Source organism: Papio anubis, chromosome 1 (genome assembly GCF_008728515.1).
Source record: "Papio anubis isolate 15944 chromosome 1, Panubis1.0, whole genome shotgun sequence".
Lineage (NCBI taxonomy): Eukaryota > Metazoa > Chordata > Mammalia > Primates > Cercopithecidae > Papio > Papio anubis.
In genome coordinates this window covers 123,583,198-123,604,150 of record NC_044976.1, presented here as the reverse complement: position 1 = coordinate 123,604,150, position 20,953 = coordinate 123,583,198, and the positions used below count along the sequence as shown (strand labels likewise).

The window sequence follows — 20,953 nt, the reverse complement described above, 5'->3', positions numbered from 1 at the left end:
ATATGAGAACAGAAAACCAAATACCATATGTTCTCACTTATGAATGGAAGCTAACCATTGGGTACTCATGACATAAAGATGGCAATTAAAAGGAATGAAATACTGATACATGCTACAGCAAAAATCAGTATTTAAAATATTATGCAAAGTTAAAGAAGCCAGACACAAAGGACCACATATTGTATAATATTATTTATATGAAATGTCCAGAATAGGCAAATTTATAGAACCAGAAAGTAGGCTTGTGATTTCTTGGGGTCCAGGGGCAGGGGAATGAGGATTGACGACCCATCGGTATGGAGTTATCTGGAGGAGGAGTGATTAAAGGATTCGGAAATTAGATACTGGTGATAATTGTGTAACTGTGAACCTACGAAGGACTATTGAATGTACACTTCAAAAGGGTGAATTTTATGGTATGTAAATTTTGTGTCAATAAAGGTATTTTAAAAACAAAGAAAATGGGCTCTTTTGTAAACATTAATGCAAGAGAATACAAGGAAACCAAAAATCTGCAAAGTTGGGAAACTCGATCACTTCTAAATAGAAAGATAAAATCGAGAATAATTTTGAGAGACAGAAGTTCATTAAAACTCAGGTTTGGAGTTAAGATTAGATTAAGTTTTAGTGTCATCACATCTAAGTTTATTTTTCCAAATAGTGTCAAAGAAGCCACAGTTGAGGAAGAAAGACATGGAAAAAGGAAGGAATAAATAAGCACAAGAATTTCATCTGTGAAAGAAATGTGGGTATAGTTACTAGCATATAGAACTGGCTAGAAGAAAATAGATTAGAAATCTACTAAATTTTGAGGAATCATATTCCCAAGGTAAGCACAAGCTAGATCTTAAAACAAAACAAAAGGAAATGAAGCAAAACAGCTTTCTAAGAGCCTTAAACCACACTTTGTTAGAAAGTGAGCTGCATTCTTCCCATCCATGGACATGGAATTTTTTCATTTGTTTGTGTTATCTATGATTTCTTTCAGTAGTGCTTTATAGTTCTCCCTGTAGGGATGTTGTATATTCTCCCTTTCATCTCCTTGATTATATGTATTCCTAGTTATTTTTTTCCATGGCTATTGTAAATGGGATTCTATTTTTGATTTGACTCTCAGATTGAACGTTATTGATGTATACAAATGCTACTGATTTTGTACATTGTTAAATGGCTATACTGCCCAAAGCAATCTACAGATTCAGCACTGTTCCTTTCAAACTATGAATGCTGTTTTTCACAGAATTAGAAAAACCTATTCTAAAATTCATATAAAACCAAAAGAGAGCTCAAATAGCTAAAGCAATCCTAAACAAAAAGAACAAAGCTGGAGGCATCACATTACCTGCCTTTAAGCTATACTATAATGCTACAATAATCAAAACAGCATGATACTGACACAAAAACAGACACATAGACCAATGAATCAGAATAGAGAACCCAGAAATAAAGCTGTACACTTACAGCCATTTAATTGTTGACAATGTCAACAAAAATGAGCAACGGAGAAAGAACTCTTTATTAAATAAATGGTGCTGGGATAGCTGGCTAGCCATGTGCAGAAGAATGAAACTGGACCTCTATCTTTCACCATCTGCAAAAATTAACTCAAGATGGATTAAAGATTTAAATGTAAAGCCTCAAATATAAGAATCCTGGAAAAAAACATAGGAAACACCATTCTGGACACTGGTCTTGGGAAAGAGTTTATGACCAAGTTCTTAACAAGAATTGCAACGAAACTAAAAGTTGACAAATGGGACTTAGTTAAACTAAAGAGCCTCTTCACAGCAAAAGGAACTTTCAACAGAGCAAACAGACAACCTACTCAATGGGAGAAGATATCTGTAAATTATCTGACAAGGTCTAATATCCTGAATCTAAAAGAAACTTAAACAACATAACAAGCAAAAACCAAACAATCACATTAAAAGGTGGGCAAAAGATATGAACAGACACTTCTCAAAAGAAGACATAGAAGTGGCCAAAAAAACATGAAAAAGTGTTCAACATCACTAATCGCCACAGAAATATAAATCAAAACCACCATGAGATCTCACACCAGTTAGAATGGCTATTATTTAAAAAGTCAAAAACCAACAGTTGCTGCCAAGGCTGTGGAGAAAAGAGAATGTTTATACACAGTTGATGGGAATATAAATTAGTTCGGTCATTGTGGAAAGCAATTTGGAGATTTCTAAAAGAACTTAAAATGGAGCTACCATTTCACACAGCAATTCCATTACTGAGTATATATGCAAAAGAAAATAGATTATTTTACCAAAGAGACACATCCACTTGTATGTTCATTGCTGTGTTATTCACAATAGCAAAGTCATGGAATCAACCTAGGTGCCCATCAACAGTGGATTGGATAAAGAAAATGTGGCACATATACACCATAGAATGCTACACAGCCAGAAAAAAGAATTAAATCATGTTCTTTGGAGTAACATGGATGGAGCTGGAAGCCACTATCCTAAGCAAATTAATGTGAGAACAGAAAACTACATACCAGATGTTTTCACTTACAAATGGGCGCTGAAAAATTGGGTACTCATGGACATAAAGATGTCAACAATAGACACAGGTGAGTAATAGAGGGGGAAGGGACAGAGGTGGGTATGGGTTGAAAAACTACCTATTGGTTACTATGCTCACTATCTGGGTAATGGACTCATTCATATTCCAAGCCTCAGCATCGCACAACACACCCATGTAACAAACCTACAAGTGTATACCCCTGTATTAGTCTGTTCTTGCATTGCTATAAAGAACTACCTGAGACTGGGTAATTTATAAAGAAAAGAGGTTTCAGTGACTCACAGTTCCAGAGGCTGTACAGGAAGCATGGCTGGGAAGGCCTCAGGAAACTTACACTTATGGCAGAAGGCAAAAAGGAAGCAGGCACATCTTCACATGGCAGAGCAGGAGAGAGAGCGAAGGTGGAAGTGCTACACACTTTTAAACAACCAGATCTTGTGAGAACTCACTCACTATCATGAGAACAGCAAGGGGGAAGTCTGCCCCCAAGATCCAATCTCCTCCCACCAGGCCCCTCCTCCAACACTGAGGATTACAATTCCACATGAGATTTGATGGGGACACAGAACCAAACCATATCAACTCCTGAATCTAAAAAAAAGTTGAAATTATAGAAAAGAAAAAAATAATAAAAAATTTAAGAAAGAAAAGTGAGCTGCAAAGCTTACCTAACCAAGAAGGGCACAATCCACTATACACACCTCAGGTTTGATCATAGAGAAGAGTATTAAAAAAAGGATAATTCTACAGATGGCAGAACAATGAATAGCAAAATTAAAAGGAGTTCCTTTCAGAGAACAGAATTAACACTTTAAAAGGAACTTCTACCACTTCTGGTATATTGGAGTGGGAAGACTGTGGCTTCACAATGCCTGCCCAGTTGGATTTCAGAGTACTAAGGCCTAGTGGCTTCCATGTGTCACCATTATCTTCCTTTGAACATGGTAGTTTTGATTTAGCTCTCCTGTACCTGCATTGTCATTGGTTGCTGGACAACAGGAAGAAATGGCCCATTTGTTTGTTTCATAATTTGCTGAACAAAAGAAGCCATAGGAAGACACGATGGAGAGAATTTCATGTTATCTAGAGATCCTAGATTTTGAGCTGGCGGGGACCATAAGGTTTTTTTTTTTTCTTAGGGATTTGTGTTCCGCTTATGAGACAAAAGGAACAGATGGATATTTGAGAACAAGAAGGCTATTCTGTGGCTGAAGCTTGAGAAGCTCACCCAAATCTGTGTCTTCCTCTTATTTCTGAGCACACCAGAAACTACATTTCTTAACTTTGTGAGATTGACAGGGTTATGTGACCAAGTTCTACACAAGTCAATAAGAACTGAGGGATGCGTGCGGTTTCTTGTTCCAAGTGGGTAAGTGCAGGGGCACCTTTATATTCAGTCTATTTCCCTGTTCTTGTGCTTGGATTTATAGGGCACAGCACTTAGGATGGTGAGACATATGAAGGAAGGACTGTCTCTTCATGACTCTGTGTAACAGAGACTTTACTAACCCATATTGGACTTTTATATGAGTGCAAAGTAACCTTTACTCAATGAAGCCCCAACAACATAGGGGGTGTTGTTATAGTAGCTAATCTGTGCTGACTAGCATGATTACAACACTTTTTTTTCTGCTTGGCTAATTGGTTTGGTGCTAGGAGGCACTTATATTTGGATATGATGTTAGATTTTACCTACTAATTAAACAAGAAAACCCTTAGGGTAATACAACTTTTAGGGTAAACATTTTTCATATAGGCTTTGTAATTTTAAATAATACAATCAAGTAAAAATGCCGTGATCAAAAGTATCACAATTTCTTGAGTTATATCAATGGCATGTAATTGTTTTATTATTTCATTTTCCATCTTAAGAAAAAGAATCTCTTTTATACTACTGCAGAAAAACTTGCTTTGTTTCCCAGTTACATGCAAAAGTAACCTATATTTCCATCAATATAAACATATATGCACATGTATATGAATACACTGTTGATAATTCTATCTTGTTTAATTTGACTGGAAACATGTTGATACTACAGGGAGATGAGTGAGGGTGGGTTTTACAGTTCTCACTTCCGTGGTTCGCACCTGTGTGAGAGAAACAGTCTCCAAACTGGATCAGCTTTTGTGCATTACTCTGTGAGGACTCCAGATCTCATGTGTGTTGTTGTATATGTGTGTATGTGTGTTTGAATGAGGGGTGGGGTAGGGAGTGAAGTACATCCCTCCAGGGCACTGCAAATGCCCCTGGCAAGCACCTTAAATCTCCCTTATTCTGTTTCTGGTCCAGAGTTGGCACTCAGAGACTAGAAATGACTAATTGAGAAAAAGAGCGGAGTCTGTGCGTCTTTGGAAATCTAGGTTGTAGGTATCAGAGAGAAATTAGTGAGAAGGAGCGGGTTAGCATATGTGGAAACATTACTTGAAATAAACAGCAATTGGCTGATAAGTTAGCAGTCTAAAAGTCAGATTTGGAGGGAAGGCATTCAGGATTAGTGAGTCAGAGTCAGCTTAGACAGGTGCTAACTAAACTCTGGCATGACTCATCGAGTTGCAAGAGGAGAGCCCTGCTCCAGCCCTGGATGCCCAAAGCAACAGCCTCCAGGTGGCATTGCACAACTTCCCATAGGCAGCCCAGGAATGCTTGTCGGGGCAGCCCCTCACCCTCCTAATGTGAGTATCAGATGCCTTCTGGACAAAGCCCTTTTTCACCAACCCATCTCTGTGTACAGCTCCTGCTTCATGAGGGAAAGGAATGAAGTTGTAGAGTCAATGACACACAGTCAAAAGTGGAACTGAAAGTGAATTTAATGGGGGTATAAGGGAGCTGAATCATTTGCTTTGATCTTAAGTCTCTCTTCAGATGAATTCTGAGCAGCTGAAAACTAGCTCTGGTACTAAGACCTTCAGCTTCATTCAGAGACTCAGAGTGTATAGGAAATAAAGCTTCATAGCACATTCTTTTTTGGTGGAGGCAGAATGCTAATTGCAAGGCAAATGGGACTCATACGCAGAATGAGATAGGGGATTCAGCATCCGGTGGCTGGCTCCTCAAGGGCATGGCTGTGGACCACATTACTTCTGCTTGGTCTTCTGCTGGGCTGGTGCTGGTGTGACCGTTGAAGGGCAGGGCTCAGGCACCTTGGGGTGGCAGGGCTCTGGAACCTTGGGCTGGCAGGGTTCAGGCACTTTGGGGTGGCAGGGCTCAGGCACCTTGGGGGGGCAGGGCTCCTTGGTTTTGGGGATGCATGGTTCCTGGGGTGGAGGCTGGCAAGGCTGTTTCACCTGCTGCTGCTGAAGCTGAGGGGGTGGGGTGCAGGGCTGCTTCTGCTGCTGGGAACTCATGCTTCAACAGTGGCTGGTCCTAGAGACAGAACAGATGATTTCAACAGAGAATAACTAGGGAATAAGCCATGGTGAATACCACTTCAAGTCTCTTAAAAAGCAAATGTTCTTCCCTCTTCTTGACCACAAGGAATACTTGATTAATTTCTGAGCCTTGGAAGAAGAGGAACTCAAAGATGATTTGCTCTTGCTCCACTGGAGCAAGGCCTCACCTGGTGCTCTCTTTCTTCCTACACAGCACAATAACAGGCTTCTAGCAGGAATATGAGACTCATAACACTGGATCATTGGAAATGTGAGGCTATTTGAAAAAAACCCTAATAAATTAAATCTACCCACTCATTTCTGAGTGGGTAAATATCATAGCTTACCATCTATGATATAACTCCGACCTCTCTAGAACACTACACAATCCCACCTCTGGCCTAGCTCAAGTGCTCATCTGTCTTAAATGTTTTCTTTGTTCCTGCTCATTCAAGCACTAACGAAACACCACAAATCACTTCATATGGGACTTTTAGGGGCTTCTCTAGAGAAAGCCTTCCATAAATCTCTGTATTCCCAAACTATTACAGAACTTGCCCTAATCACCTGGCACTGATGTTACTATTATACATTGCATTTTAGCTCTTATTTCCTGATTAAATTGTAGTATCATAGAGTACATTTTCTGCTGCTTAAATTATTTCTTTGCAACCAAATTGCCAAATATAGTAAGCTCTCACAAAAGTATTTGTTGAAAGAATAAAATTCTCTGTATTAAAATTATAAATAAGAAGGAATTATAATGTCAGGGAAAGTGCTGTGGACCTGGGTTCTAGTCCTTACTCTATGACAAATTTACTATGGATCCTTGAATAAACCAACCTCCTTCTTGCTGACACAGAAAGAGTGAATGAAGAAGAACTGATAATGTCTAAAGTCTCTTCAAGCCCACAGTATGATTACTTTTAAAATGAAGATATTCCTAGAGGTTATAATTCAGCTGAACAGTCTGCATGGCTATGAACAAATTCAATAATGAGGAAAAGAAATACCAAGAAGGCCAAGGAGACTCTAATAAAAATTAAATACATAGAATGGATGCTAAAGAGTTCCAAGTAAAGAGACTGACCTGGTGTGCAGAGAGGAATACTCCGTTTGATCCCTTGGAACTGGCGTAGTGTTCCCAGCCAACTGGTTCTTTTATGCAGGGAGCAAGCCCTGCCTCAAGGAAACAGGATCTATCTGGGCTGCTGTGCCTACATTCCTTACCTGTCAGACATGATTCACCCCTCTTCCCTTATCCACCTGTTGACTCACTTTTGTGATGAAACCTGTGGCACTTGCTGTCTGACAAGGATGTCACCTGGGCTTTATCCCCCTGAGCACCCTTTGCTCCCAGGTGTAGTGTTTACAGGGAGGGTGGTGTGGGCTGAAAGAGAGAGAAGGAAGACATTCTGGGGCTGCTGGAACCAGAAACAGTCCTATCTTCTGCAAGAGTCTAATCCTCAGCACAGGTGACACTTGTAGGGCTGTTTAATATTTGAAGTGAATGTAGAGATAAACAACAGGTATTTCTGGTTCTTCTGGAAGGCCAAAGGCATGGTGACCAGGTGAAAAATAGTAATATTCTGTTAATCCATCACTCAGTATACTCTTGCCTGGCAGGGGAAAGGAGAAACTAAAATGATTCTTTTGGTTCTAAAAAGCCTTTTCTCCAAGGAGGAACTCAGGGTAAATAGCATAAGGGCAGGCTAACCTCTTTCTATGAAGGAGAGTTCTGAGCAGTGAAACTCTGGGAAGAATGGTCACATTCAGAAGCTCTGGAGCAACTTGGCCCTTTTAGTCCATCCGTTTATTCTGTTCATTGTGACAGCAGCCCCTGAAGACCCTGGTTTTCATGGGGAATCCCTTCTCTGCAGCCAACATGGGAAGGAACAAAGGAGCTGGGATTCCCTGAGCCCTTATATCAAAGTTCACTCTCCTCAAGGAGATGAAATTTAGGTCACTAATCCAGGCCTACCTGCAGTATACAACCTGTTGCAAGTGTGGTTTTTGGAGAACCCAAAATATCCTTCAAATCCAGGTGTTGGATGGTCACTCCCTCACTATTTTCACTCATCTAAATGTTTGTAGAGCACCTGCTGGCTGCACAGCTGTGTCACCTCTCATGAACTTCAGCCCAGGACCAGCCAGCTACCACCAGAGTTTCCTCTGCTTAGCCACCGTTCTACCTTCCATTTTCACATGGTGCCTGGTGTGTAGTAGCTGCTCAGAGAATTGACAATTATAGAATAAATGAATGAATGAATGGAAGGATGGAGAGATGGATGGATGATATTATTTGCAAAGAGACATCAGAGGCTGTTTTGAGAATACCAGGAAATTTTTTATAGGGGAAATCCTTCCTTGCGGCAGGCCCTATGGTGTAAGCTGAGAAAAGCTGTAAGAGCTTAGCAAGAGAGAGATGTTTCTGTCATTTTACCCACTATGATTTGGCTGTGTTCCCACCCAGCTCTCATTTTGAATTCCCACATGTTGTGGGAGGGACCTGGTGGGAGATAATTGAATCATGGGGGGAGGTCTTTCCCGTGCTGTTCTCGTGATAGTGAATAAGTCTCAAGATAGCTGATGGTTTTGAAAAGGTGGAGTTCTCCTGTACGAGCTCTCTCTTTGCCTACTGCCATCCATGTAATATGTGATGTGCTTCTCCTTGCCTTCTGTCATGATTGTGAGGCCTCTCCAGCCATGTGGAACTCTAAGTCCATTAAATTTCTTTTTGTTGTAAATTGCCCAGTCCCTGTTTTGTCTTTGTCAGCAGCATGAAAATGGACGAATACATCCACATATCTATTTCTCTCTCTCCTTGTTTAAGTAGTCACTTCACTTTGGTCTGTGGCCACTGTCATCACCATGCCTCTTGCATCAGTTGAGCTCTTTTCTAGACTTGGACACAAGCCTCTCCTCAAACCTGCTCCCTGTAGACCCTACAAAGGGAATTATAAGCACACTTTGTTTGCAATATGGTGGGATTATCAGGCCCAAGGCAACCTGCTTCCTGCTTCTCGGTCCTCCATGCCACCAGGGCCAGGACTTGGCTATCCTGAACCTCAGCTCTGAGGCTCGGCCCCTGCCTCGCATGTCTTTCCTAGACCCATATGTCTTGGGGGAACTTTCATTCAGGATGCTCTGTAGGTGTTGACTTGATGCACTCACTTGACATATCTCCTCTCCCTCAGTCAGCGCTATTCTCAGTCTAGCTTCTAGACTTTCTCATTTTACTCTTCTGCTGTTTTTTCTAAATTACATTGAATAGCTAGGTGTAAAGACCCCCCAGCTGCTTTTTTTTTTCACTATACAAGAAAGCTCAGTTTCCTCATCAGTAGTGCTGGATCAGCCATGGATTTACTGGGAAGCCATATGGCTGCTGATTGCAACTAATGTATCCCCATAGTCCTCTGACTTTTATGTCTGTCCTTCTCAGGATGAAAGAACGCTGCTCATTGTTTTTATTAACATCAAAGCCTGACCTTTCTTGGACTTGCTGATTAATTGTACTTGACACCTCATGGATCTCCTTGCAAATTCTCTCTGCCCTGCCTTTTATCCGTACACAGTCATATGGCTCTTTTCACGTAGGCTTGGATGGGCTTTGTGCAGAAGATACCTGATAAAGTTGCTCTGCAGGACCATACTGCATACCTCTCTCTTCTTGATCTGGGGCTCCTATGATCCTGCAGTGCAGGGCACTCATGGAATGCTTGTGTGTGTACCACTGGGATGTGTGGAGTAGTCAATACATATGGGCACAGATTTGACAAATGATGATAGTGAGGGAAAGTGAAAGAAGACAATGGATAAATACTTCCCGCCTTCATCTCCAGGACAGAAAGTTCTGAGACTACTTCTTAAAGATCATCAGAAAGTCCCATCCATGGATTTTTTTATGGTTGCATAGTATTCCATGATGTTTGTATATGAATCACATTTTCTTTATTCAGTTCACTGTTGCTGAGCATCTTCATTGATTTCACATCTTTGCTAAAATATATTCTTTGTGCAATACAGATGAAGCTGAAGGCCATTATCCTGAGTGAACTAATGCAAGAATAAACCAAATACTGCATGTTCTTACTTATAAGTGGGAGCAAAGCATTGAATACACATGGACACAAAGGTTGGAGGTTGGACAATAGACACTCAGGAGTGCTTGGGGGGAGGTGGAAGATGGGAATGTGTTGGAAGGTTACCCGTCAGATACTGTGCTCACAACTTGGGTGATGGAAGTCATTTGTACAGCAACCCTGAGCAAGATGTTATTTACCCATGGAACAAGCCTGCATGTGTGCCTCTGGAATGAAGAAGAAGAAGAAGAGGAGGAGGAAGAAGAAGAAGAGGAGGAGGAGGAGGAAGAAGAAGAAGGAGGAGGAGGAGGAGGAGGAAGACGAAGAGGAGGAGGAAGACGAGGAGGAGGAGGAAAAGGGAGGAGGGGGGAGGGGGGAAGGGGAGGAGGAAGAAACTACTATATGACCCAATAAAAAAAGAGGTAAGACACTCGTTTCAACATTCAATTTTCAATAGCTTTGTAGTAATTATAATAAAATATTTCAGGAAGAAAGTACACGTTTGGGAGGAACTAACAATTGTCAAGCTATCAGTAGAGCACCCGTATTAGGTACTTTATGTTTGAGAAGTGACTATAAAATAATGATTACAAGTATGAACTCTGCAGCCAGACTTACTGAGTTTTGGTCCCAACTGAGCTATTGGTGACTCTGGGCAAGTTATTTCCCTAACCTATGTTTCAATTTCTTTGTACATAAAATGAAGATGGTAGTAGCTATCTCACAGTGTTGCTGGGAGGACTAAATAGGTTAATAACAGCAGAGTGTTTACAAGAGTAACAGGTACAGGGATTGTTCAATAATCATTAACTGACATCATATATACCAATTAAGTTACAAAGTCACTTTCTCTCCCTTTCCCCATTATCCAAGGACCTATAAGGCAATGTCTTCGCAATTATAAATGACTAAGTACTGAAATGAAAACAATTATATTGTTACAGTCCTAAAATAAGTCAATACATTTACTGAGTTGCTATTAAAAAAAAAAGTCCCATGGACTTGACTGTCAGCTGTTCTGATGTGCAAAATGGTAATGCCTTCTTGAAGGAACATTCCTTCCTTCTCGTATTTCCCTTTGTCCATTATTCCTCTTCCTTGGGATTGCATTCCCAAATAAACTTCCTGCCCATGAGGCATTAGTGTCAGGCACAACTTACTGTAGGAATCAGGTTAAGACGATCATGAAAGAGGCACATAATTCAGGAAGCAGATATATAAACACAATCATTATAAGGATGGAAATCAATACACAGAGCACAGAAAGTTGGACAGTTCACTGTAAGAAAGTTGAATTTGACTTAAGTTCCTTTTTTGGAGACTCTGGAAAGGTTGATGTGGCTGGGACTTGTCCTTTTCTTGCTTATCCTGGAATGCTGCATGACAATAAATTCAGGAAAGAACCCTTCTCTGTTTAGCCTCATCCCAGGGAGATTAGAGACTGAAGCTTGGTGAAGAGGCCTTCATCATTTCAGGCTTTGAAGAACATTTGATGGAGAGTCATGAGAGGGAGGATCCATTTGTCTTTGTCATGTTTCCCCACTACCAGCTTCTGAGACTGCTTTGGGGAATGTGTTGCTGCTGACCAGATGAAAGAGGCTTCAAAGTAGACTCTGGTAGACACTGTCTAGGTGGTTACTGAAGAGGTAGACACTGAGGAGAGACAGTGTAGTTGTGGACAGTGGTGAGGTGGGCTTTGTGAAAACGTGAAAGGTGCTGGACACTGGAAGACTATGTCTCTAGACCCCAGGAAGAATATGTAACAGGATATGCAGGTAAGATTATAGGAGCTGACTGGCAAGGCTACTGCCAGAAGAACACTATTCTTGTTACTTAGCAATATCTGAAAGAAAGGGAGGCAGAGGTTGCAGTGAGCTGAGATTGAGCCACTGCACTCCAGACTGGGCGATAGAGTGAGACTCCATCTCAAAAAATAAAAAAAAGGAAAAAAAATACTATATAATTCATGATGTGAAAAACAGCTATTAAAATGAACACTAACATTAAACAGCCAAAGATAACTAACCGCTGTTTATATTTTGCTGTATTATTGGGATTTTTTTATCTTCCATCAACCCACATGCATACACATATATATATTAACAAAGACACATAGCATTGTAAATGGAATGAATACCAAAAAAACCCACATAAAAACGCTTTAAAGCACAATTTTTATGTGTGAGATATATTTTCCACAATAAATATGTATTTTTAAAAAGCAGTCTCAAACAATGGGAACAAGCAAGTGCATGACTTTACATTCATAATAGCTGTGTATCATAGAGTCCACTTCCCCACCCAGAATCAGCCTACTTAATTGTGATTGGTCCTGAAATTATCTCTAGACTTTCTATCACAGAATCAGCAGTAATTTGAAGCCACCTCATCATGCACATACCTAACAGGCCCAAGTGACATCATTCTCTCTTGCCAGTTTGACAACTACTCATCATCTTGTAATGATTCTTTGGACAATTTTTGTCTTATCATTTCCAAATATCTCTGAGGTCTGGCAAAACCCATTTGGAGTACCTGTGTATCATGCAGGTGTAACCTGTCACCGGCTTCACACTTCTTTGATATTATGAACCATGCAACCTGTCAGGAAATGGTTTGTTCCCCAGTGATTACTGTAGACCTTCAGAAGTTTTGTCATCCTTTCTGCTGTTACAGACCATTCTACAATATCCCAGAGCCACTCAACACAGACCTGCAAACCTGTTGGTCACCCCTGAAATAAAAAAGACAAGACTGCAGGAGAGAGTTGGGAGCTGGGAGTCTGAGGAATTATGCTCCAGGGTGATGCAGAAACATAATTTCAGGGTTACCTTAATTAACTTTTTGGGTATCAATTTCTTTAAGAAATGGAGCAACTCTACCAGGTGCTCTTTAAGTATCCTTTCACTCCTGAGGTTTTATGCCTTAATTACGTACTCTTTCCTAAGTTGGTGGCCAGTTATTCACCTCACCTAAATTGTGTAATCCTAATCCCTGCTTAAAACCCACATCTTGTTTGGAATTACTCAACAAATCTGTTTCTGTGGGTTATTCTGAGGGAGAGAAAGAAAAAGAGGGATGGGGGAGAGAAAGAGAGAGAGACTGTATAGTGCGTATTTGTTTGTGTGAGAAAGATATGAATGTCCTTGTAGCAGGACGAGCCGCAGACAAAACTCCTCAGACACCGAGTTAAAGAAGGAAGGGGTTTATTCTGCCAGGGGCATCAGCAAGACTTCTGAGCCGAACCTCCTGAGCCAAGCAATTCCTGTCCCTCTTAAGGGCTCACAACTCTAAGGGGGTGCGTGTGAGAGGGTCGTGATTGATTGAGCAAACAGTGGGTACGTGACTGGAGGCTGCATGCATCGGTAATTAGATCGGAACAAAACAAAGTAGGGATTTTCACAGTGCATTTCTACACAATGTCTGTAATCTATAGATAACAGAACCGATTAGGTCAGGGGTCGATCTTTAACTACCAGGCCCAGGGTGTGGTGCTGGGCTGTCTGCCTGTGGATTTCATTTCTGCCTTTTAGTTTTTACTTCTTCTTTCTTTGGAGGCAGAAATTGGGCATAAGATAATATGGGGGGTGGTCTCCTTCCTTATTCTAACTTCTAGACAGGACTGCAAAATTATGCAAGGAAGGCACTGTGTATCCTCCACTCCCTTTTGCTCTTCCAGCTTCAGACCTCCCTGTACATGGCGGATACCCAGCAAAAGGTAACATTGCCTGAGCCAATGAGAGTAGAGCTTGTGTGAGTGATTATGTGAGTGTGTGACTATTTAAAATGAATCTGCCTTTTAATGAGTGTGTATGTGTATGTTTATATGTGTTGGGGTATCTGGAAGGTAAAATCAATAAAGAAAAATAGAATATCAAGTTCAAATATGTAGGGGTAAAGTTTTCTAAGAATAGACAGGAAATTAGTGGGAAGGATACTAAGGATTAGAGGTGGCCTGGAGCAGGCACCATGGGACCCAGGCATGACTCAGTTCAGTGCAAGAGGAGAGCCTGTGGCTTCCCAAAGTGACAATATCTATGCACCATCACAGAATACCCATTGCCATTCCAGGAACACCCCCCAAGTGTACCCCCCACACACATAGAAACATACAGTACTGGGTTTAGATAGATGACTTCTACACCAACTCCTCTGTCTCTATAGGTCCTAACTCACAGTGGGGAAACAAGGAAGCAGGAAGATTCAGTCAATGACACACATAGCCAAGACTGCAATTAAAAGCGATTTAATGAGGGATACATACATTTCTTTTCATTCGAATCTTCAGATGAACCCTGAGCAGCTGAAGACCAGAAAAACCATTAAGACTTTCTGTTTAACTCAGGGACTTAGAGAATTCTTCAGAGTGTGTGTGAACAAAAGCTACATAGTACATATTTTTAGGATACAAATAAGAGAGAAACTATGACTTGGGGTGACAATGTATTGATTACAAGGTCTACAGACAATTAAGACACAGAAGCACATGGGAAGAGGGTGTCCAGCATCTGGTGGTCGGCTTCTCAAGAGCTTGTCTGTGCACCACATTACTTCTGCTTGGTCTTCTGCTGAGCTGGGCCTGAAGTGACTGTTGAAGGATGCGGCTCTGGTACCTTGGTGTAGATTGGCTCAAGGGCCTTGTTGCAGCCTGGCTCAGGGACCTTGGTGTAGCCTAGCTCTGGAATCTTGGTGTTTCCTGGTTGTGGAACCTTTGGGTAGCCTGGCTCCTTGGTTATGGGAACAAATGATTCCTGAGGCGGGGGTTGGCTGTGTTGTTTCACCTGCTGCTGTTGAAGCTGAGGGGGTGAGGTAAAGGGTTGCTTTTTCTTGTGGGAACTCATGCTTCAAAGGATGCTGGACCTAGAGACAAAAAAGTAGATTCAGTGCTTTGATTAAGTAGGAATGAAGCTAAATTCAATGCCAAACATCTTATTGCATGTCCCCAGAGGAATGAGAACCTTGAACTCCTGGGCTCTTCTCTTTCTTCCTGTTTTCTGAATTTAATATCAAAGGAAACTTTGATAATCCCCATGCAGTTTCAAAGGGAGAGAGTTAAAGTTGATTTGTTCTGCTCCATATAAGTCGTATCCTCTAAGCTTCATTTTTCCTGGTATATCTAAGAGCATACACTAGCGAGGGAGCCTAACAAGCCTTTGAGGACTGATGGGACGCCCCAGATTTGCAATAATTTGGAAAGGTCAATAGTCTAAAGTCTACTCAGTCATGCCTACCTTATGCAGTGCCATAGTTCTCATAGGAAAACTCCATCTAAACCTCTTCCTGAGGCCCATATGATCCAGCTGTGACCCTGTTTTCACATGGTGCCCACTGCACATGTTTTCTGGAAGGCTCTCCACGCCGACACTACTTCTCTGCACCTGCCCACCCCTCATGGCTGTCCTCCCTGATGGTCTCATTGTAAGATTCTCCCGGGGCCTGAAGGTTTAAGGAGGTGAATAACTCCTCCCTTCTCAGGACCAGTCCCAAGGTGCAAGGCCACTTGCGTCAGCAGCGTGTGTCAGCAAGATAGCAGAAGCAGGAAGAGAGGTGGCTGGAGGACACCTACCCCAGCTGGAAGACACCTACCCAGGCTGGAAGACACGTACCCCTGAAGATCCTGAAAGAGGCCATCCAGGTACAACGTAGCAGTTGCGTCAGACTAGGACACTTCCTGTTTACAGGAGGCTATAAAATGTTTGCCCTGTCCTCACTTGGGGCTGATGCCATTTTGGGCCTCAGCTCGCCTGCACCCAGGCGCTCATTAAAATAGCATGTTTTGTCTCATGTTGTCTGTTGGCATGTTCTTGGGGTTCGAAATGATACAAGAACCTTACACTCATTTTCCTTATTTAGCCACAGCATGGTACATGATTTGTCCTCTCTACTATCACTCCCCATGTTGTATGTTTGCCAATTTTGTGCACGTGTTATGTTCTCTGATAGATCATAGATTTGTGTAGCAAGGAAGAATTTAACTTTTTTTTTTCTTTTTAAGAAATGGGGTCTTGCTATGTTGATAGGCTGGCCTCAAACTCCTGGGCTTAAGTGATCCTCTAGCCTCAGCCTCCAATGTTGGTGGGACTACAGAATGTGCCACTGCACCTAGATTTAAGTTTTGAACATCCAAATTGCCTAGTGCAGTGTCTTTGATGCTGACGATTCTCAAAATCATACAGATGATTAAAATATCACTAAAAGTGCTCTGGGCATGGAGTCTAATTCATTCCTCCTGCTCAAGGAATGGCACTCTAAAATAAATCACTTCCCAGTTCTGAGTCCCTGTCCCACAGCTGTAATCTGAGTGGGAAGTCAAGAAGAACTGCTTTAGTACCCTTAAGTACAAACTGCAAATCCATTTCAAATAACTATAGCCTTAGCATTGCAAGGAGACCCCAATCCAAATAAGATACAATTAAGTGAATATTAAGCAGTTTCGGGTGGGAAGTATTACCTCAGAAGATTGAGCTCCCTGGCCTCTCAGGTCTGGTTAGGAGTCTCTGGCCAAGTGGGCTTTCATAATCCCTGCTATAAGGAAGTGGATCTGGGGAGGGCTGCTTTACCTTCATTCCAGCTGTGAAATCAGGAAGGCCTCAGTTAATTTAGAAAGTTTGTTTTACTAAGGTTGAGGACACATGCCCATGACACAGTCTCAGGAAGTCCTGAAGACGTGCCCAAGGTGGTCAGAGCACAGCTTGGTTTTATATATCAGACATCAATCAACACATGTAAGATGAATATTGGTTCAGTCCGAAAAGACAGGACAACAGGAAGCAGAGATGGGGGCTTCCAGATCATAGGTAGATAAGGGACAAATAGTTGCATTCATTTGAGTTTCTGATTAGCCTCTCCAAAGGGGGCAATCAGATATGCATTTATCTCAGTGAGCAGAGGGGTGACTTTGAGTAGAATGGGAGGCAGGTTGGCCCTGAGCAGTTCCCAGCTTGACTTTTCCCTTTAGCTTAGTGATTTGGGGGCCCCAAGATTTATTTTCCTTTCATTCTTCCCCCCTTTTCTTTTGAAAAATCTTTTGGAGAAAGCATTTTAGAAGAAATTGAGTCTCTGTTCCCAGGTTTCATCTGTTCTCTCATGGCTAGGATGGTTTATTCCTAGATGGGTAGGTCCTGAGTTATTAGGAAAGCTCATTTTAGCAGGTTGTGAAATCTCTTGTTGTATGAAGAGAAAATAGTGAGAGGAAGGGAGAAAAACAAACAAAAGGAAAACCCTGGAAAATCGATATAGGGTACATTACTCTGAAGTCCATACATTAGTAGGCAGGTATGAAAGTGGTTTATATATGTAAATAGGTTGCTGTTATTTTCTTCCGAAGTTTAAGTTGTCTAGCTTCAGTTTGTAGGGTTTTAAGAAAGCACAGCTTAGGTTTCAGTGACTCTCAATTAGGAAAAATGAAGGGAAAAAGAAGGAAAAGAATTGAAAACATTATTTTGAAGACTTGTAGCCAAGAAAATTAGAATTTGGTCCAAACTGTAGAAAATAATAACAGTTGAGGAACATTAGGCAAGACTGGAATCTAACAACAGGTATACTGTAGTTTTTGAAGCATAATAAGGATACTTAATTTTCCAAATAATAAGTCCTAATAAAAACAGCATGAAGTCAATTAAATTTGTTTTTCAAAATTTTATAAACCATCTATAAAATTTTAATCTTGACCATAAGATATAACTTCCAGAAACCTTTTATAATCTTTATGACATTTATTAAGGAGTTAGTTAATGCCTTTACCTTTTTATGCAGCTTGCCCCTCTGTGTCTTTTAATTGGGGCATTTAGCCCATTTACATTTAAGGTTAATATTATTATGTATGAATTTGATCCTGTCATCATGATGCTGGCTGGTTAATTTTGTGGACTTGTTAATGTAGTTGCTTCATAGTGTCTGTGTACTTCAGTGTTTTTGTAGTGGCTGGTAACGGATTTTCCTTTCCATGTTTAGTACTTCCTTCAGGAGGTCTTGCAAGGCAGTTCTGGTAGTGATGAAATCCCTCAGCATTTGTTTGTTTGAAAAGGATTTTATTTCTTGTTCACTTATAAAGCTTAGTTTGGCTGGATATGAAATTCTGGGCTGAAAATTATTTTCTTTAAGACTATTGAATAGTGGCTCCCAATCTCTTCTGGATTGTAGGGTTTCTCCTGAGATGTCCGCTGAGAGTCTGATGGGCTTCCCTTTGTAGGAGACCTGGCCTTTCTCTCTGACTGCCCTTAACATTTTTTCCTTCATTTATTTGACCTCGGAGAATCTGAAGATTATCTGTCTTGGGGCAGATTTTCATGTGGAGTATCTTATTGGGGTTGTCTGGATTTCCTGAATTTGAATGTTGACCTGTCTTGGTAGTTTGCAGAGGTTCTCCTGGATGATATCCTAAAGTGCATTTTCCAACTTGGTTCCATTCTCCCAGTCTCTTTCAGGTACTCCAATCAGTCATAGGTTCTGTCTTTTACATGTTCCATAGTTCTCAGAGGTTTTATTGATTCCTTTTCATTCTTTTTTCTCTAATCTTGTCTGCCTGCCTTGTTTCAGCAAGGTAGTCTTCAAGCTCTGATATTCTCTCTTCTGCTTGGTCAATTTGGCTATTGATACTTGTGTTTGCATCACGAAATTCTGGTGCTGTGTTTTTAAGCTCAGTCAGGTCCTTTATGTTGCACTCTAAATTGGTTATTCTAGTTAACAGCTTCTGGAATCTTTTATCATAGTTCTTAGCTTCTTTGAATTGGTTTAGAAGATAATCCTTTAGCTCAGTGAAGCTTGTTAGTACCCACTTTCTGAATCCTACTTCCATCAGTTCATCCATCTCTGCTTCAGCCCCATTCTGTGCCCTTGATGGAGAGGTGTTGCGATCATTTGGAGGAGAAGAGACATTCTGGCTTTTGGAATATTCAGCCTTTTTGCATTGCTTTTTCCTCATCTTTGTGGATTTATCTCCCTTTGACGTTTGAGGCTGTTGACCATTGGATAGGGTTTTTGTGGGGTCTTTTTTTTTTTTGCTTTTCTTTTTGAGATGGAGTCTTGCTCTGTCGCCCAGGCTGGAGTGCAGTGGTGCGATCTCAGCTCGCTGCAAGCTCCGCCTCCCAGATTCATGCCATTCTTCTGCCTCAGCCTCCCGAGTAGCTGGGACTACAGGTGCCCGCCACCACGCCCGGCTAATTTTTTATATTTTTTAGTAGAGACAGGGTTTCACTGTGTTAGCCAGCATGGTCTCGATCTCCTGACCTCGTGATCCACCCACCTCAGCCTCCCAAAGTGCTGGGATTACAGGCATGAGCCACCATGCCCCGCCTTTGTGGGGTCTTTTTTGTTGATGTTTTTGTTACTTTCTGTTTGTTTGTTTTTCATCTAACGGTCAGGTTTCTCTTCTGCAGGTCTGCTACAGTTTGCTGGGAGTCCACTCCAGACCCTGTTTGCCTGAATATCACCAGTGGAGGCTGCAGAACAGCAAAGATGGCAGCCTGCTTCTTCCTCTGGAAGCTTCGTCCCAGAGGGGTACTGACCTGATGCCAGCTGGAACTCTCCTGTGTGAGGTGTCTGGCAACAGCTGTTGTGAAGTCTCACCCAGTCATGAAGCATGGGATCAGGGACCTGCTTAAGGAAGCCATCTAACTGTCCCTTAGCAGAGCTGGTGCACTGTGCTGGGAGAATCCCTCTCATCCAGATCAGTTGGACTCTTCAGAGCTAGCAGGTAGGAAAGATTAAGTCTGCTGAACCTGAGGCCATGGCTGCCACTTCCCCAGGTGCTCTGTTCCAGGGAGATGACAGTTCTGTCTGTAAACCCCTAGCTGGAGTTGCTGGAATTCCTGCAGGGAGGCCCTGCCTGGTGAGGAGGGATGGATCCAGTTTCCACCTAAAGAAGCAGTCTGGCCATGATCTGCCATTGCTGCTGTGCTGTGCTAGGGGAGTACTGCCCAGTCCAAACCTCCCAGTTTCCTTAACACTGACAGGGGAAAACCACCAAGTAGAACTACAGTAATGGCAGCCACCCCTTCCCGCAGGAACTCAGTCATCTAAGGCATACTCTAGGCTGCTGTACTGGCCAGCAGGGATTTCAAGCCAGTGGATCTTAGCTTGCAGGGTTCCTTGGGAACAGGACCTGCTGAGTGAGGCTATTTGGCTCCCTGGTTTCAGTCCCATTTTCATGGGAGTGGATGGTTCTCCTGCCTCACTGGAGTTCCACATGCCATTGGAGTAGGTAAAAACTCCTGCAGCTCAGTACCTGCCCAAACAGCCTCCAATGGGAGCAGCTGTGGTGAGTCTGCCCAGTTTTGTGCTTGAGACCCAAGGCCCTGATGGTGTAGGGCCATGAGGGGATCTCTTGATTCTTGGACTACAAAAATCCATGGGAAAAGCATAGTACCCTGGGTGGGTAACAGTCTTTCACCACCTCCCTTGGCTGGAGGAGGGTGGTCCCTTTGTCCTGTGTACCTCCCAGGTGAACCATCACCCCACCTTGCTTTTCCTTGCTCTCTCTGGGTCATGCCATCCACCTAGTCAGTCCCAATGAGATGAACTGGGTACCTCAGTTGGAAATGCAGAAATCACCCACTTTTTGTGTTTTTCTTGCTGGGAGCTGCAGACTGGAGCTATTCCTATTCAGCTATTTTGGCTCCTCCCCTCCAGTAATTGAATTAAATGTCTGTGGATTAAATTCTCCAATCAAAAGACAGAGATGGGCAAAATGATTTAGAAAACATGATCCAATTATATGCTGTCTAGAAAAAATTCTTTTTAGATTCAATGATACGAATTGGTTGAAAGTGAAAGGATGAAAATAGATATTTTATGCAAATAGTAACTAAAAGAGAACAGAGGCGGTTATATTACTATCAGATAAAACAGACTTTAAATGGAAAAAAGTTGTAAGAGAAAAAGAGGATATATATATATATATATACACACACACACATATATATATATAAAAATATATACACACACACACATCCAAAGGTATA

General features: G+C 41.8%; 1 protein-coding gene across 1 annotated transcript; it reads right to left on the bottom strand.

Annotated features, from left to right (window-relative positions):
* Positions 1 to 5,331: 5,331 nt before the first annotated feature.
* Positions 5,332 to 8,619, bottom strand: SPRR1B (small proline rich protein 1B). Its single transcript, XM_017955214.3, has 2 exons — positions 7,001 to 8,619; positions 5,332 to 5,905 (listed from the first exon to the last, which is right to left on the bottom strand). The coding sequence occupies exon 2, from the start codon at positions 5,884 to 5,886 to the stop codon at positions 5,617 to 5,619; it is 270 nt and encodes an 89-aa protein (XP_017810703.1). The 5' UTR covers positions 5,887 to 5,905; positions 7,001 to 8,619; the 3' UTR covers positions 5,332 to 5,616.
* Positions 8,620 to 20,953: the final 12,334 nt, after the last annotated feature.

Excerpts from the sequence above, each read along its gene's own strand:
- SPRR1B (XM_017955214.3), bottom strand. The coding sequence starts at position 5,886 with ATGAGTTCCCAGCAGCAGAAGCAGCCCTGCACCCCACCCCCTCAGCTT.